Source organism: Rhineura floridana, chromosome 10, assembly GCF_030035675.1.
Source record: "Rhineura floridana isolate rRhiFlo1 chromosome 10, rRhiFlo1.hap2, whole genome shotgun sequence".
NCBI classification, from domain to species: Eukaryota; Metazoa; Chordata; class Lepidosauria; order Squamata; family Rhineuridae; genus Rhineura; species Rhineura floridana.
The window spans coordinates 50868244-50887317 of NC_084489.1; the positions used below are offsets into that span (position 1 = coordinate 50868244).

At 43.0% G+C, this 19074-nt stretch overlaps 1 protein-coding gene across 1 annotated transcript in view; it reads left to right on the forward strand.

Annotated features, from left to right (window-relative positions):
• COL28A1 (collagen type XXVIII alpha 1 chain) overlaps positions 1-19074 on the forward strand; it is a 119262-nt gene that overhangs the window by 73519 nt on the left and 26669 nt on the right. The window contains exons 18-25 of the mRNA XM_061587242.1: positions 1789-1857; positions 2331-2402; positions 5693-5761; positions 8230-8301; positions 9288-9356; positions 10706-10774; positions 12306-12374; positions 14142-14210. Of these exons, the coding sequence (XP_061443226.1) occupies positions 1789-1857; positions 2331-2402; positions 5693-5761; positions 8230-8301; positions 9288-9356; positions 10706-10774; positions 12306-12374; positions 14142-14210 (558 nt within the window). The remainder of the gene's footprint in view (positions 1-1788; positions 1858-2330; positions 2403-5692; positions 5762-8229; positions 8302-9287; positions 9357-10705; positions 10775-12305; positions 12375-14141; positions 14211-19074) is intronic.

Genomic DNA, 19074 nt, shown 5'->3' on the forward strand with positions numbered 1-19074 from the left:
CTTGACATGAATCTTGGAATGTTATTAAAGTTTTGTTTTTAAATTGCTATCTGTTTCTAGATCTGTACCCCCATGACTAACTGAAAATCAGATTAATATGAATATCCACAGATTGCTCCAGACATGCCCATGCTCCCCCTCATCAGACCGATTTCCCGGTCAAAGATAAAACATTTCTTGAAGGATGTTACTTGTTGAGAGCAATGGAAAGGGAACTCAGTTTTTTCCCCTCCTTTTTTTGAGCCACATTCCATCCCTGATCTTTGTGGGAAATATCTACAATATCAGTGGGTGATCTCTAAGATGTACATGACCATTTTCTGACCATCACTTAAAGCTTTCCCTCAGTTGTATTTGAGCAGTTTTCTTGCCTCAAAATGCACCATATTGGAAATGGAATGATCATGGTCAGTGGAGGATGCTATGGACAATGGACAATAATCTGGAGTCTTGATTTGTCTTTGGGGGGCTTCCAGATGGGAGCTTAATTTTCAAACAGGTCATTGGCAACTAGGGATGGGAGAAAAATTAAATTCAGTGTGCATTTAAAGGTGAATCTACCTAATTCACACTTTCTGCACACTACACAAACCAAAACGCAACCATCTTTAGAAACCTGTGCTTTTCCAAATTTTACAGTGCAGTTTTCCAGCCAAGTAATGTGTACAAAAATTCATATACCAGGGTGAAGCAGGCTTAAAAATGCATTATATTAGAGAAAATAACATGCAAAAATGCATTATATTAGAGAAAATATGCTTTGCATAAATGTATATTGGTGTATATCAGGCAAAAGTACATGTGAGATGTGCATAATATGAGAAATTTCCACTAAAATGCTGATAAATCTTCAAGGGGACTTAAAAAAAATTACGAATTGATGCGGAAATGTGAAGAACCGAATTTAAGATTGAAAAAATGAAAAATGGACACTAGAATTGGCAGATTCACACATCCATATTGGCAACATTTTTAAAACTTATTGGATTTCCCCTGAAAAGGGTAAATCCAGATTACATGGGATACGTGTACAGGGGATACATGTAATTTTGATGCCAACACTGTGTGCACACTGCAAAAAAATTGTGTGCATGAGAAGCAGCAGTTACACAATAAACACCCCACTGGAAACATCTTTGGTATGTTTTTTTCACTTGGAAATACAACAGAGACTCCTTCCATTCCTTCTGCTTGCCCTTCCATCTCTGCATTCTTGACTGGGAGCAGATATACTGTGACCAAAAGGGAGCTTCCTTCCTTCTGTTTCTTGCTGGGAAATAGCAGATTGAATTTACTTTGGAGAAGGATATTAGTAGGAAAAGAGTAGAACCCCCCCCCATCACTTTCACTCTTCTGGCCTCAACAGACTGTTAAATCAGCATGTTTCAAATGTCAATTTTGCAGACATATTGGCATCTCTGTTACCACTGTTTATTTATAGCCTGTGAACTAGATTGCACATGTTACCAAATAACGTATGTGTGTATTTCTGCACTATAAAGGAGATCCCCATTCCCCTCACCTCTCTCCCCCCCCCCCGGTTGCTAAATCATCTGCATGTTGCTATTTTTAATTCTGTAGACTTGCATTTATAATGTTTTTTGTTTTCATTTTTTAATTGCAATTTTAACTTTTTGTTAACTGCTTTTGTTAACTTTTCGTTAATTGTTGAAGGGTGGGGTGTTGAGTGAATGCACACATACACACTCATGCCCACTACTACATTAATAACAAAGCAGGAGAAAGTGTTACTTAATGTATGCAGTATAAATATTTTTGTTGTTCAAGGGACAAGAGGGTGCATCTGGACCAAAAGGTGAAGTTGGACCAGCAGGAATTGGACTGCCTGGACCTAAAGTGAGCCTGTTTTGCACACTTATATCTCGATATTTCTTTTAAAAAAGAAATCTTGCCTAGAGCTTCCTTTCAGGAGGTTGGTTTAGCTCCCTGATAGTTCAACTTTGTAACACAGACAATTTTTACTTGTGGTACTTTTGGAACTCTAGTATATGTACCAGATGACAACATATATGCCCACTGAGTGAACTGCTAATAAAGCATAAGCATTTATTAACAGCAACATTTCTTGACAAAATGCATAAAAGTGGTGGTCTGTAAAGCACCAGTGCGTAATGATTCTCAACAATTTCAAGGAAACATCCGATAAGGTACTGGTATATACATCTTTGAGATCCACAAAACAGCCCTCCCCCCCTCTCCTGAGCCCACTAGGCCACCTTTTAGGTAACAGAATAAAAATGATAAAGCATCCCTCCCAAATTAATCCAACTGCATGCTGAAATGTTTGTTTTTTTCACCTTCTTTCAAAGGGAGAACCAGGAAGGCCAGGCTTCCCAGGAGAAAGCGGGAAAGCAGGATTAATGGGAGTACCTGGGAAAAAGGTAACATTGTTTTGTTTGTTATACGTAGAGATATTTGCCCAAAGCGGAAGGTCCAGGTTCAGTTTTCAGTGCACTCCCCCTTGCCAAACTGGAGCACCATTCATTGGCACAAAGAGTCACTCCTTCAGCTGTGAACCAGCCACATCTTATTTGTACCACCTGCAGTGGTATAGTGGAAGGGGAATTTGAGTGAGCAGTGCTCATGGACTTTTTTCAGAACAGGAATCATGATGTCATCTGCAGGAGTGCAGGTAACTGAGGGGTTCTTCTTGCTCTGGCAAGTGAATGAGGTGTTAACAATGCTTTCAAGTTTCGTTATTTAGGGCAGATTAGCATAGAGGAAGTCAAGGAATGAGGAAAATAAAAAGAGGCTGGATACTTCTTTCCTTTTTTTGATATGGTTCCTACTTTATGCTAGCAATTTAATTGGTAACACTGTATTGCAAAATTATATAATCGATCAACACAGCTGTCTGTAGTTTTGGGCTCTGCTTGGAGACAGTGACTGCAGACTCTACTTGGGCTATGGGGTTGATCATGATGACCATCACCATCCCACCAACAGTATAGCAGCTAGGACTTGGCACCCTGCCCCATATTCAGGGCCCAATCCAGCACTTAGGAGTGGCTCTGATCTGTTTCAGATCTGGGCACCAAACCAATTTGAGAGCCTTGCACATGCGGTTGGGAGGGAGGGGAAAGAAAGAGAGACAAATAGGTTTCTTTTTCCCTGAAGGTACGCAGTAAAGAAGACTCCTTACCTGGCTGTACACCTCTTTGATAAGTTGTGGCCAGGGGGAGAGCACTTCTGGGAAGCCAAGCTTCTTAATCAGACCACAGGCCAAGGAGAGTGTGTTTTGTGCATGTGCTCTTGAGAGAAGCCTCTCCGCTGCCTGAGCACATGTGCCTTCGTTCATGTGAACTTTTCCAGTTGTGTTTAGCGCTAGTGTCTGGAGGCATTGCAAGTGTGTTCACACAGGACATGCATGCCTCTTTGGCTTCCCCTCTCTTGGAAGGAGGGAAGGAAGGATGCCTGCGTGTGTGTCTCCTCGCCGCCAGACTGCCTCCCCCTTTTGACAGCCCCAGATTGCTCCAGGTGGACCCTGTTTTGGGCAGTCCCCATATCTTCATATATTTAATATAAACTTCCTCTCTAAGAGTCCTTAAAATGTATGTATTAATGTATAGAATAGCAGATGTCCAGGTATGCAGACTTCCTCATATAGTCAAGCCTTGTTAAGTGCAAAGTGGAGAAAGTTTTTCTCTCCCCGCCCCCTTTGTCTAGTCTTGGGCAGTCAAGCAATGTACTCTTGCTTGCATAAACAAAGGAGATAACAATTTCCAGGAGCTGCACCACGGAGGAGGCTCGTTATATGGTGTGGACAACAGCTGCTTCTGGTTAAAGAGACTAACTGTTGAAAGGTCAGCTGGTCCTACTTGCTGCCTCTGCAAGGTGGCACAGAGAAAGTGAGAAACACTGGGTAAAGGCAGCACAAAGCCCAGGTCACAGCTGTCCTCAGCCCAGCAGTGTAATGACAAATTCAGAAGTGCAGAGTCCCTTCATGATAGTAACAGCCACGCCCCCTTTTTTTGCTGCTGAGTTGTGAATGAGATTCTTGTTAATGCCTTCTCTCACAACAACAGATTCCCTAGGAGCCAATAAGCAGGAAAGAGGAGAGCGTTAGCTGCTGAATAGAGTCTTTTCAGTGGCTGGCTCACCACCTTTTACTTTGATTGGCTCCAATCAACAGGAAAGGACAAGGACGCATGTTAGAAGACTCTTCTCAGTGGCTAACACACTCCCCTTTCATGCTGATTGGCTCATACAATGCTGGAGACATTGGGACCCTGCTCCCAAAAATGTAAGGGGTCTAAGACATCCCCCAAGACCCCAGATGACTATACCCCTGCCCCACCCCAAGTGATCTGGGGCTGCCTCAACCTACTTTGCTCAAATCCCGGATTGGCCTGACCCAGTTTGGGATCTGAGATCCAGCTGGAGCCACTGCACAACTCAAGTAGCAACAGGAGCTTCTGCCAAGAATGTATTGGGGGGGGGAAGCAGTAGTTACATCTGTTCCTGAATTCTGTTCCAGATTTCTCACAGTCATAGTGACCAAGCAGATGCCTCTGGGAAGGCTACAGGCAGTGGGCAGGTCAGGAAGGTAACAGTCCTTCCCTGCTGCTGCCTGCCTCCCACCCCCAAACTGGTTGGTTGCAGAGGTCCATTTAAGGACTACTCAAGGATTTGATTGGTGTGTGTTTTTTGCAAACCAAACTGTTTCACACATCCCAGACTACTATGATGATTTTGTATTGTTTTCATGGTATCTTATAATAATCTGATGTTTTATTGTATTTGTATATGCTGTATTGTTGTACACTGCCTTGATATTTTAGGGATAGAGGCATGCTCACTGTTCTGCTGATTCCACTGCATCTCCACCTCTCTTTTCTGAAAACGGGGGCACACAATGCAACTCAAACCTCACCCCTTTTTACTGGGGTGGGATCAGTGCTTTAAAAAAAAAATCAGTTCAAACAGATTTTGCAACTGATTGGCAGATCAACCCATTGCCCCTCCAGGTGTGGCCAATGGAAATCCTTTGCTGTAGGCAACTAGCCTAGCGGGCAGTATCTAAATAGTTTTATAAATATAAAAAATAAATAAATAACGTGTGGATTGGAACTCATTATCCTGCTGAAATTCCCCCTTCCTCACAACTATAAAAAGTGCAGGAGCCCTGTTGCCTTTTGCATCTGGCCACCCTAAGCTGAGATGAGGAAAGGGGCAAATGGGGACAGGATCTTCTTAGTTTTGGTGCCGCTTTTGAGTAACTTGTCCCAGAGAGTTTCCATGGCACCTCTTCTGCTGTCTTTCAACAGCTATCAGGGTCTACCAGCCACAACAGCTATGTTCTGACTATATTTTAATTCATTGACGTTAGGAACATAAGAAGTTGCCTTATCCTGAGTCAGACCATTGGTCCATCCAGCTTAGTGCTGTCTACACTGACTGGCAGGGGTCTCTCTCAGTCTTACCTGGAGATTAAACCTGGGACCTTCTACATGCAAACCAGAAGCTCCATCATGGAGTATGGCCCTTCCTCAGATATATTATGCTGCTGAGATTTTCCTGTTTTAATTGTTTGTTTTGATCTTTTGTATTTTATTGTTTTTTAACATATTTAAGCCACACTGGAAATGGAGTTTACTGAAGGGTAGGATATACATTTATAAGATGAATACATACTGTGTGAAAATTAATGCCCTCATTTTATCTATACTAGGGGGAGCAAGGATTACCTGGCCCAAGAGGTCCAGAGGGAATGCCTGGGAAAGGAGACATGGGTCCAAAGGTACAATTTAATATGTGTTTTGCAAGTATAACGGTGGGAATCATACTAAGAGTGATATCAATTCTCTGAGTGCTGTGCCTTATGTAGCCAAAATGGCACCATCCACTGACAAGAGGAGACAAATCAGCAGGCTCAGGGGATGTCTAAGGTTTGCAGAAGCATAAAAAGTTTTAGAAAAAAACCCTAATGGGTGTGTTGGAGAACGTGCTCATAAAGAATATTGACTGACTGGCATGCAGGGAAATAAGGGAAAACAGAGTGGGAGAGGGAATGGAATGGAATATCCTGGAAGAGCACATGGCTGACTGACTCAAGGACATTCCACACTGTAACATTTTGTTGCAGATCCTATTTGTACTACATATACAGTGCCAGACTATTTACACCACTGAAGGAAATCTAATAGAGCAGGCAACCTGTGGCCTTTCAGATGTTGTTGGATTCCAGTTCCCATCAGCCCCATTGCCAACATGGCCAATGGTGTCTAATCTGGAGTGCCATCGGTCCCCCATCCCTGTTGTAGAGGCTGTTAGAGAGTCACACTGTTCAGATAAACAAATATGACAAAGGAAGGTTCTACATGGAAAGAAAGACACTTTAGGCCAGAGGTAGCCAATGTGGCATCCTCCAGATGTGGATGAACTACAGTTCCAGTCATTCCTGACCATTGGCTATGCTGGCTGGGGCTGATGAGAGCTGTCGTCCAACAACATCTGGTAGGACACCAGATCAGTTACCCCTTCTTTAAGCCTTTCCAGGCATGAACCATGTGTAGAATCAGTGTGCATCAGTGTGGTGGTAGTACTGCAGCAGCACTCTGCCCCTAAAACCATGGAATTCCCAACTGTGTAGAGAGGTACTTATGCGCCTACATAGATGGTAAATTGAAAATGTAAAGGCTGGGAGCAGAGAATGCCACCACTGATGCGCCTCTCCATGACTATGTATTTGTTCTAGACACAGTTCATGTCAGGAAGGGGCTCTAGCTAAAACTACAGGGAAATTGAAGTGTGTACGCACATTTGAAAATTAAACACCAGTGTTTCCATTAAAATAAAAGAGAAATGGATCTTCTTCATGCTGCTGAAAATTTAGGTCACTTTCCCTCATGGAGAATCTTTAATGAAATGTTTAGAGCCAGACCAGACCTGTCCTGGCAAAGGCACTGATCTCACAATTTGACCTCATGACTTGTTGCTTCTGGCCCTGCCCCTGTCTTTTCACCTGCTGGATGGACGGTACGCTCTTGATCTGAGGCCACTGACACTCTTCATCCCTGTATGGCCATTGTGCAAGTTGTATGGTAGCAGGTTAGAAACACTTGCAGTTGTCTAGCAACCAAATGGCAGATGACAAGTCACAAATGATGTCATAAAAAGCAAAGGAAATCATCTGGGTCCACAAGAAAAAACCCCAAATCCACTGTATAGGACTTACCCAACTGTCACAAAATACTGAGCAATCTTTTGCATTCTCCAAAACTCCTAATCAGAGTCAGACTAGATGTTAAGCAAAGGGGGTGGGGAGAGAAAAAGCTGGCTTGATGTTGAAGCCATGAAGTCTGAATTTAGTCACACAATCTTAAAATGGAGGGCAGGAGGAGACAGAAACCCAAGTAACTGGATTAGACTTTACTAGATGCTATGCAGGGTTCAGGTTGCACCTGGCAGGAACAAAGAAGCAACATAATGGCTTATCTCCCATATGAAACTATAAAATCCAGCCATTACTAAGCTTGTGAAATTAATTTGTGTGTTCTCACTAGACACTAGCAAAACAGTGTGCCATGGGCTGAGGTTTTTGTGTTTGTGGCAGCAATATAGTGGCAAATTCAGAAGTTCATGGTCCCTTCCCTTCATATTTACACCCCCTCCTCTCCTCTCCCTTTTTTTGCTGCTGAGTTGAGAATCAGATCCTTGTTAATGCCTTCTCCCACATCAACAGACGTCCTTAGGACCAAATAAATATTGAAAGGGGGAGAGTGTTAGCTATTGAGAAGGGTCTTCTCAGTGACTGACTCATCTACTTTCACTCTGATTGGTTCCAATCAACAGGAAAGGACAAGGAAGCCTGTTAGAAAACTCTTCTCAGTGGCTAACAGACTCCCCTTTCATGCTGATTGGCTTGTAGGATGCTGGAGACAGAGACCCTGCTGGGACCCACTCCCAAAAACGTCAGGGTCTAAGAACCCTCCTTAAGACCCCAGACAACTACGTCCCTGGTTTGTGGATGACATATGACTTGGATTCAGTTATTGGTAGCCCTTGAGATCCTGACTCAAGAAATACATTTTCCAATGTGCAACCCCGTCTTGAAAAATATTCAAAGACAGAAGTGTTAGTTAATCAGTTCGGGCTGCCACCAAATACCTTGTTTTCATTTTAGAAAATTCTAATTAAATCATAAATATGTTAGGTGGAAACAGCTCTCTACTGCTACTGCTTTTATTTTTTGTTTTTTTTAATCAGGGCGAAGAGGGGCAAAAAGGAGCTAAAGGAAATGATGGCCTAAGAGGTTTGACAGGGGATCCAGGACCAAAGGTATGCTCATTTCATTTCTGTGTGGCTTCTCCCTGCGTGGGTTCTGCATCCTCAGGGCCTGTCGGTGTGCAGTGCATCAGATGTAGTTCGTATAATGCACCTGATCACCATAGTCCACATCCTACAAGGGAGTCCCCAACCATCTAGGCCAGGGGTGGAAACCTCTTCACCCCAAGGGCCACATTCCCTTCTAGGCAACCTTCCAAAAGTAACATGCCTGTGATGGGTGGGGGGACAGAACCAAAGGTTGGGCAGTGCAGAGCCTGTTAATTTTACTTTTGTGTTCTACCGTTTTATATTTTGTTTCTACGCATACGCACACCCCCTTCTCTGTCCTCCATCCAGGCAAACCAGAAGCATGGTCAGAGGTCAAGGACACATTCTAGCCAGACAAAAACACTCACGAAGTTTGCAAAGCAGGGCCAGTGAGGGGTGCAGCCTGGGGAGAGGGCCAGTCAGAGAGGCCTGGGGGTTGCATGGAGCCCCCAGGCCTGAGGTTCCCCATCCCTGAACTAGGCACTGATTGAAACAGGGTGCACAGTGAGGTCTGGGGAACTAGCTCCAGGATTTCCAAGGCAAGAAAAGAAACCCGACTTCTCCAGGTCTGCAGACACCAAACTGAGAGCGCTGGCTACGTCACCCAAGATGCATCCCACCAAGTTCATTACATTAAAAATGAGCAGAAAGGGAACAAAATGATAGAAGAGCTGCTAGATTTTAGCTATCCTGAAAAATGCTCTAATGGAGTTGAAGGGCAGTTGTTGAGGCCCGGATGCCTTCGTTCCCAAAATGGAGATGATCCTTGAAGTTCTTTCGAGCATTGCAATTCAATGTTGGATGTTTGTTTATCAGCTGGCGTAATTTTGCAGCTAGACAAAGTGTTTTATGATCCTCTTGAGTGTTCATAGAGACCCGATACATATAGACTTCTTGCGATTGTTGCTAATAACGCATACAAAACAAATCGATGATTTCTTTTCTTTCAGGGTGAACCTGGAGTCAAAGGCTCAGTTGGTAGCCCTGGGCCTTCAGTTCATGGGCCCCCTGGCCCCAAGGTAAATGTCACATTACCGGGTTGCTACACGCAGAACTGGGCACAAACCTAATACATATTCTGAAACCTCCTTTCATTTATATCTGGTGAGCACTGGAAGAGTACTGACTGGAACATAGGAATCTGCCTTGTGCCTAATCAGACAACTGGTCTGTCTAGAATTTTAGACCAATATTATTTACATTGATTGGCAGCAGCACTCCAGGGTTTCAGGCAAGAGACCTTCCCAGTCCCTACCTTGAGATGCCAGGAATTGAACCTAGGACCTTTTGTATGCAAAGCATCTCTCTGCCACTGGGCTGTGGTCCTTCCTAATGAATTGTGTATGAGGCTGGCTCTGCCATTAAGCAGAGTGAGGCAGCTGTCTCAGGCGATGGATGCTAAGGGGTGTGGGGGAGGGCAGTGAGAGGAACCTACCTAGCTATTGGAGGACAGAACAATGTATACCACAGGGCCTGCCTTGCCCCCCCCCAAGCTTGCCTGCTGCCTTTCAGCTATGCAGGGCTGGTGCCAGGCATGACTGGGCCCGTGGGCACCAGCTTGCCCCTGGCCCGTGGCACCCACCCTCGTGTCCCATCTACCTCATCCCATGTCATGTCACATGAATGACATGCACACTGTGCACGCATGCCTGCCATCAACCAAGATGGCGGCAGGGGCGGCAGCCCCTTAGGGAAGCCCCCGCTACCATCTTAGTTGATGGCAAGCATGCACACACAGTGCACACGGCATACTGAGGAACAGGAGAGGTAGGAGGACATATGTGTAGGCCTATTGAAGCCCACATTGTTTGTATGGGGGTGGTGCCTGGGAACTCCCTCTCTGCCATCCGCAGCAGGGTCAGGACCCGAGGCTGCCGCAGATCACAGAATGGGAGATCTACCCTCCCACCCAAAGGAGGGGCTCTTCAGAGGTCCCTCTGGTAGGCAGGGGCCCATGGCGAGGGCCCAACCTGATCACCCTCTGGTGCTAGCCCTGCAGGTATGATGCAGGATGCTGTCCCGTCACCACTGTTGAAATATGTTTGAATTGTCAGTCCAATCAGATTCTGCATGTGGAATGGGAAGGTGCCACCTTCTCCTTCACTTAGGCAGCCCTGACTCTGTGCCGTAGATTGAATGCAAAATAGACATAGACTGGCAGTTTTACTTTTGGTTCCTTTCCTGTTAGTACCATGTAAAAGAAACCCTTCTTACTTTTCCTCATAGACAGAAGGGTTGTCTCCAAGCCCATAATTTTAGAAGCAACAATCCCCCCCCCCAAAAAAAATGCAATGTGGAATAACTGATCTTTTCTCCAGAACTACGGGACACTTTAATAATGATGTGTGTATTTTGTGTGAACGTTTAGGGGGAGCAAGGATATGCAGGACCTCCTGGAAGTGATGGAAGCCCTGGAAATTCAGTCATGGGACCTCAGGTGTGCAGTTTTAATAAAATAAAATACAAACTGCTGACAAGCAAATTTAATATGACTGCTTACAAGCAGAAATAAATATTTAATTAAGTGTTTTTAGAACTGATGGGTGGGAGGCAGAGATAGCAGAAGATTTTGATCCCCGCATGCATATTAATTACGTCTGATCATCCTTCTTCCCCTTCTAAATATGTTCTTCTTATCCTAATTTAAATGCATGTTTCCAGGGGGGGAGGAGAATGCTTCATTCTGAAGACAAAGTATTTCTTTGTGTAGGACAACTCCTAGCACTCTATTTTGTGTTAGGTTTTGACCTAGTTTGATTTGGCATCCTTTCCCCCCCTTTATCACTATTCATATTGTGATCCAGTGGCATTCTGGCAAATTCAGGTTATGCAATTAAAGTGGATGTGGAGCTCTTGGGCAACAAACCCCTTTCCACAATATTTGCCTTTTTGCACTGATAGGAAAATGCACTGGAAAGTATGGGATGATTGTCTGACACAACATCGTTTAACCTTCTCACAAATAAGAATGAGTGCTCAATAAACAGCTGATGTTGTATAACCTCCCTGCAAATGCCATATAACCTCCCCATTATCTATTTCTAGTATAGTGTGGTTGACCTGTTTACCCCAGAGAATGAAAGATGCAAAGCTGTAGTTGTGCTACAATGGTAATCATCCTGACATGCTAGGTTTATACGTCCACAATTTTTATTTTTACCTGGGGGAATATTCAAACATTGATTGCCCACATATAATCTGAAATGACATAGTCTAGCATCAGATGTAAATCTTCTGATTGTGTTAGAATTGTGTGAAACGAAGATGAAGGAATACTGGTTCCTTCTAATACAAGGAGAGTACATGGAACAAAATCCTCAGTTCTTAAAAGAAGGGTATTGTTATCCTATTTTGGATGTTCACAAAGTGAAAACATCTGTTTGGCAGCTCTTTCCAATGGAGGAATTTGGAAGTCAAAATAGAGAAGAGACCCCTTGCCCCTAATTTCCTTTTTTATTGAATTAATTAATAGGGAAACTACTTGACATTGGCAATAATCCAGAGAAATCCCTTAGGCACACCCCAAGGACTTGGAAATGTCCAACATGACTTCTGCTGCCCTCCTTCTTTGAACAGTAGCCTGTCCCATGCTATATCATATACCACCTCTGAATTTTCTTCTGTGTGTGCCATGGGGTTCAGAGGCCTGCAAGCCAATTGCCCCGTGGGGTACACCAGTATTGCCAGTTATCAAACTTTGCAAGCTAGCTGTTAGTGTCCAGATCTTGAATGCTTTTCCTGGTAACATTCTGGCCAGTGAGCAGCAGTTTCCACCTATCTCCCTGGGTGCTTTTCCAAACAGAAGTACAACAGGAAGGTGGAGCTTCTCTGTTCTGTGCATAATCCATGTGTGCTAGGACATGGCATGCTGCCAGTTTCCATTCTCACCTGTTAATATCAAAGTCTGCCCATATTCTTGGTTAATGATGTCATATTTATTTATATTTATGTTTATAATTTGTGTTCAGGGTGCTCCAGGCTTACCTGGGCCACCTGGACTTCCTGGAGCAAAAGGAGATGGCTTTCCAGGTCCACTAGTAAGTATAATTTCACCTCTAATTTATCTGATAGGCGAGAATGCTGAGCTATCCTCAGTGTCCTGAAATGTCACATCTGGCCAGGGTAACACACGTATGAGGATTCCTCCTTTACTTCCTTGTGTGTCCCAAGCGCCTTCAGAGCTCCAGTGTGTTTCTTATGCTTAGAGCCACTTTGTGAGCTTCTTCCTAGTTCAAGGTTAGGGCTCTTCTCATCCTGAGGCACACTCTTAGGCTTGTTTGTTTATACTCCTCCCACTTAGCCCAGCACTGGGATATGCTGTCCCTGACTTTACAAACCACCTCCTTCTCTTATCTGTTTTCTCCTCTTTCGTAGTGCTTACTTTTCCCCAGCTGTAATCTGTCCTCTCTTAAGTCATCACAGATGATGCTTTCCCCCCCTCATTACTGCTTTACAATGCAATCCAATACATGTCTACTCAGAAGTAAGCTCCTTTGGGTCAGTGGGACTTACTCCCAGGTAAGTGTGTATTGGATTGCATTCTTACTCCTGTCTCGGGTGACTTTCCCTGGTGTTTGCTTATTTCCCACCTAGCTCTCCACCTGTTCCTCCTCCGTCATTCGTTCTTCCTTTCTACCCTCCATTCCAGTCCCCCCTCTCTCACCTTCTCCTTGTCATTCTCTCCTTCATGCCAAGGTCCCATCCTACTCTCTCTCTCTCTCTCTCTCTCTCTCTCTCTCTCTCTCTCTCTCTCACACACACACACACACACACACACACACACACGAGTCTTTCACTCTCGTCTCTCTCATTCACTTCCATTCATCCTCATTCTCTCTGCTGCTGCTTCTTTCACTCCTGCTTCTTTTCCTGTACGTTACCTCACAGCTCCTGTTTCCCCTTCTCTTTCTTGGTGACTGGAACTGACACTCGATGCACCTATTGCCCCACCTTTATCCTCTGTCAGACTGAGTGCTGCTGCATCTTCAGTGCGCTCTCCCTGCAATGTCATTTCCAGTTGGACTGGCGCACCTTGGGGAGCTGGAGAGGATGTCTCCCTGACCTCTCCTTGCAACAAGCCTTAGTTATGTCTTGTTTGGACTGCTGTAGCACATTCTATGTGGAGCTGCCTTTTGAAGAGTGTTCGGAAGCTTCAGCTGGTTCAGAAGGCTGCAGTGAGGCTGCTGTCTGGGACTGGTTATAGAAAGCACGTCGCTCCCATGTTACAACAGCTTCACGGTCTACTAGTCTGTGCTGGTTATGACCTATGTGACTTGGGACCAGGTTATCGGAAACAGCACATTCTCCGATTTGAGCCTGCCTGGGTTTTAAGGTCCTTGGGAGAGGTCTTCTGTTTATCCCATCAACACTTTAAGTGCATTTGTCAGGAACTCGAGAGAGGGCCTTCTTGGTGGCTGCTCCCAGGCTCTGGAATTCCTTGCCAAGGGAGGCCCAACTAGCCCCATGCCAGGCCAAGACATTTTGGTTTGGACAGAACTTTGACCCCAAAACTGACTTTGTAAATGTATTGAAATTGGTTTAAAACTGGTATTTTGATTTATTTTTATTGGTGTGTTACCTGCCTTGTTTTTATGCTGTTGTTTTCTATTATTGATGTTTTATTGTATTTGCATTTATTATGGCTGGCCACCTTGACACCATTTGGTGGAAAACAATTTTAATAAACATAATGAAAAATATATGTATGATAAAAATGAAATGGAAAAATGAAGCTTCTGAACAAACGCACACATCCTTGGGTTCTGTGACACTAACCTGCCTCCATTTTTCTAATGCTATTCTAGGGACCTCAAGGAATGCCTGGTCTTCAGGGACCAAGAGGTCTTAAAGGAGCAGGCGACCCAGGACAAAAGGTACTCATCTTGAAGTAATATGTGCCCTTCAAAATAACTCTGTCATTACAAGCAGCTAAAGCAAATTGTATGCACTTGTGTTATATCTATATCTGTAGATATCACCACACTTCTTTGGAAATGAACATAGATCACCATTTCTTCCTGATAAAATAACTTTTATAAAGTTGACAGAATCCATATGAACATGGCTGTTTAAGAGTTAGCAGAAATAAGACCTTTGGCGTGGTGTTAATTTATTTATATAATTATTTACAGGGCACCTTTTGGGGGCCTGTCTCACCCAAGGTGACTGGCTTTCATTTCCTAAAAATTAGCAATTTAAAATTGGCAGCAGTACAGCAAGTATTTAAAAACACAGGGCCTATTTCTTTAAAAGAAAGAAAAATGCAAAATAGAAATGCTATCCTTTTCTACCTTGGTGTCTAAAACAACAGCCTAGATTAAGAAAAAGTGGCTCCAAATAAATGGCTTTTTAAAATCCACTTAAAAATATGAAGAGTCAGGGCCATCTACACACATCTGTAAGGATGAAGGCAAAAGAAACTCTGTGTGTGTGTTTGTATTGTATACACACACTTCTAATCAATCTTCTCATTTAATGACCATGTAAAAATCTGCACTTGCATTCTGCTGCAAAATTAACATCAGGTATTGAAGCTTGGTATAATCTACATTTTAGTATATCTTTAGTAGACTACCTTCAAGCCTGCTAAACACTACTGTCCCTACATGAACAAAACAGCATAGGGATTTGTCAAAATTTGTTTTGTTTTTTCATAGTGCCACAGTGCATTTTCTGGCAACTGCAAACCACTTTAGAATTATCATATTAAATTAGAGAGACAGAGAGAGAGATTATCCCACGTTCCATGGTTACGTGCGAGCATTCTAATAAAGTTATTGAGAATTAGAGCTATTAAAAATTAGATGCAGCAAAGATTCTGTTATCCATGTGTTATTGGGGACACAGTGTGCATTTGTATATACAACTTCCATATAATGGCATGGGCAGTAGGAATGTGATTCTTAGGTGGTTCTAATCTACAGTGATGCACAAAGTCATGGGTAGACTAAACTTCCCCAAGTTATGAAAAGCCTAAACTGTGAGTTGATTCTAACCTTACTCTCTGCTGCAGAAAATTGAACATTTGCAGTGGATACTGTAACCCTGAAAAGTCCCAGTTTTTGGGTTGTATCCAAAGCTAGTCATATTCAGAATACATCCATTGAAATTAATGGACATGGCTAAGTTAGACCCATTAATTTCAATTGGTCTACTCTGACTACAACTGAATTGGATACAACCTATTGATCTTAACTTGCACTTCCTGAATATTTGCACCCAAGAGGTGGAAAACAATAATACACATGCTCATTAATAGAGATGCAGCCCATCATCTAGTGACCTTACCCTTCGAGACAAATCCTTGAAGCAATGTCCCTGCACCAGTGAGAAGGAACAGTTCATGAGGGGAGGGGGGATTTCATGTATTGGCTTTAGTGCAGTTATGCAAAGAATACTTTGTGCCCCAATCCCAATCCAAGGCCTAACATAGGAGTAGCCATTGATGCTGCTGCATCTGTCTGTTCCTACTGCTCCTGTGGCCAGGATATGATGGTGATGCAGGAGGGGCTGGCAATGTTACTTTTGCACTACACACTATAGGCTCATTGTTACTACTGTTTATTAATTGTAAGGAGGATTTAGGGAAGAGCAGAACCCCACACATTATTTATTCATTAAATGTATATCCTACCCTTCTTCCCAGTAGGAGCCCAGGGTGGCAAACAAAAGCAGTAAAAACACTCTAAAACATCTTAAAAATAAGACTTTAAAATATATTAAAACAAAACATCTTTAAAAATATATTTAAAATATCTTTTTAAAAAACGTTCTAAGTTAACAAGGGAAGCTCAGACTAGCAATGGGCTCTGTTTCTGCAATAATTGGATTTGCCATCGGATTAATTATTATTTCTGATATTCCCTATCTTTGTGGAAAGAATTTTGAAGTAGCAACTCTCTGTGCCTGGTTTCTGATTCATTCTTTTTTTCCACTTCTTTTTTTAAAATCACTTTGAAATCATTGACAGTGCCAGTGATACTTCTATCAATCTACTTTCTGTGTGAGCTCTTCAAATGTGTATTCCTCTTCACTGATGTCAATGAAGTGTTGATTGTAACTGACAAAGCAGCAGGGGGGGAATAAGGTGTTGATTCTAAGCGGCAAGGGGGAATGAGGTGTTGATTCTAAGCAGCAGGAAGACACTGACTTGATTATCTGCCTTAATCTGCTCTGCAATGCACTTGAAAAGGAATGTAAACAGGCAATAATTACAGAGTTCAGAATGAAGATAGATAACAGTGGAGACTCATGAATAAATAGTGATTATAATTTTCTGCAAAGCAAAAAAATTTTTTTAGGAGATTGGAAAAATGAAAAGATATTGAAGGAAAAAGGAATCAGATCATTAATGACCACTAGGGTGCCACACTTAAAAACGAAATATAAAAAAGGAGAGGATTCCATCCTTAGCTCAGATTAGCCCAATATTTTATTTATATCCCACCCTTCCTTTCAGGAGCCCAGGGCAGCAAACAAAATAATTAAAACATCTAAAAACCAACAAACTTAGAAACATATTCAGACAAAACAGCTTTAAACACATATTAAAACAAAGCAGGTTTTAAAACCTTTAAAAAACAGCTTTAAAAATATCTTAGAAAGCAATTCCATCACAGAAGCAGACTGGGATAGGGTCTCTATTTAGAAGGCTTGTTGAAAGAGGAAGGTCTTCAGTAGACGCCAAAAAGATAACAGAGATGGTGCCTGTCTAACATTTAAGGGGAGAGAATTCCAAAGTGTCATTGCCACAATGTGTCCACTTCCTATGTTGTGCAGAATGGACCTCCTGATAAAATGGTATCTGCAGGAGGCCCTCACCTGCAGAGCGCAGTGATCGACTGGGTATATAAAGGATAAGACGATCTTTCAGGTATCCTGGTCCCAAGCTTCACAGGGCTTTGTACACCAAAAGCAGAACCTTGAATTGGGCCCAGTAGCTGATGGTAATATTGCCTACTCTGATTGACAGCAGCTCTTCAGGGTCTCTCAACAGAAGTCCCTTCACATCACCTACAACCTGATCCTTTTACCTGAAAATGCTAGGGATCGAACCTGGGACCTTCTGCATGCAAAACATGTGGTCTACTACTGAGCTATAGTTGCTCCTGCCCCTCTAGAAGCTGCTTGCCTGGTTGGAGCTGCAGGATTAGCTTCCCGGCAGAAGTGTCACTGCTGCTCACTAGGAGGTAGAGGTTGCAATATGGGTGTGCACCATGTGGAGCCAATCCAGTGCTCCCATTGGTGCACCTGCACCACACCAACTCCCCCCTGCCTTGTCCCTCCTGGTAAGCCACAGCAACACTGCTACAAGGAAGCTAGCTTTGTGGCTCCGCCACATTGGGAGACTCACTTCTGCCCCCTTCCTCCACCCCAAGTAACTTTACAAGATACAGATTTAGTTTTTGAGGCAAGAATAAGCTTTTGCACGTCTGGGCTGTCAGAAACACTTGGCACTGGATTCGCACTTACAGAAAAATTCCAAATATAAGAAACCGTTGTCCTTTCACTATAAAAGGGAGGACAAATAGATGAGTGAGTTAATATTTGCAATGTGGTAGATTTTTCTTCTCACAGAAATTTGGTAGCAAATTTCATTATAATTGATTTTTTGTTTTTATTGATACCTTGGGAAAAAAACAACCAGACACATGCTGTGGCCAATAGGACTTTCCCCCTCTCCCCTCCCTCTTCTCTAATTTAAACAGGGCTGCTCTAATCTCCACATATTTTAAAACAGCTTTGTTTAACCGAAGAGCCCCCTAGTAATAAATTTACATACAAGTCAAGTTGGAATTCCATGAAGTATTACTGGGTAAGAATGTTCCCTAAATCTCAATCGGAGCTCTGTTCTCTTGGCCTGAGAGATGGCTCACATATGTGTACAGCAGAAAAGAGGAATGTGATGTTAACAGAGGCTCAATTCACACAGGAACCGCCTGTGGGATGCATGAGCAATATAGGCATGACCTTCTTGTTGTGTATAGGGTAGACATTGAGGGCAAAGGAGTGAGCGGTAATCACAACTGGATATATAAAAGGCATGCAAATGTAACTTAAAAGCTGGGTTTTAAGAAAGCCGTAGCCTTAATACCACAACAGTTGGAAGAACTGACCTTAGCATTTTTAAACTCAAGAACAGAGCGAAAGACTTAAAAATAAACAAACCCACCAACATGGTCCCTATGGACAAGGTAGAGCCCAGCTGCAGGAAGCGTATCATTTAAAAATCAGACTCCAGCGCAACTGCAGAACAGAGCTGAGTGACTGTTCTTCACCCCAGGCGTCTAATTGATCTCGCACACAGTTACCACCCATTTGCTCCCTTTCGGCTGTAGGCCTTTTCTCTCCCCCCCCCCCCCGCTTTTCTAATTGGAAAAATAAGTATGCAGAAAAATTCCTACAATTCAAAAGAAAAAAAGTCTAACGTAGAAGCTCTTTGTATATTCGGTCAATTTCACTAGGAACGTACAACTCTTTTCCCTCCAGAGGGTTAATTGCCAATCTGTATAATTCCATATTAAATACATTAATTGACCCTGCATCTGTTGTTGCTCATAAAATATTTTTCCTTGTGTTTCACAATAGTTGAACAATTTGAAAATCAATGTATCAGATTTTGCAAAGTTAAAAATGGAAATGGAATGCCTCCAAGTCAATTCTGACTTATGGCAACCCTATGAATAGGATTTTCGTGGTAAGCGGTATTCAGAGGGGGTTTACCATTGCCTTCCTCTG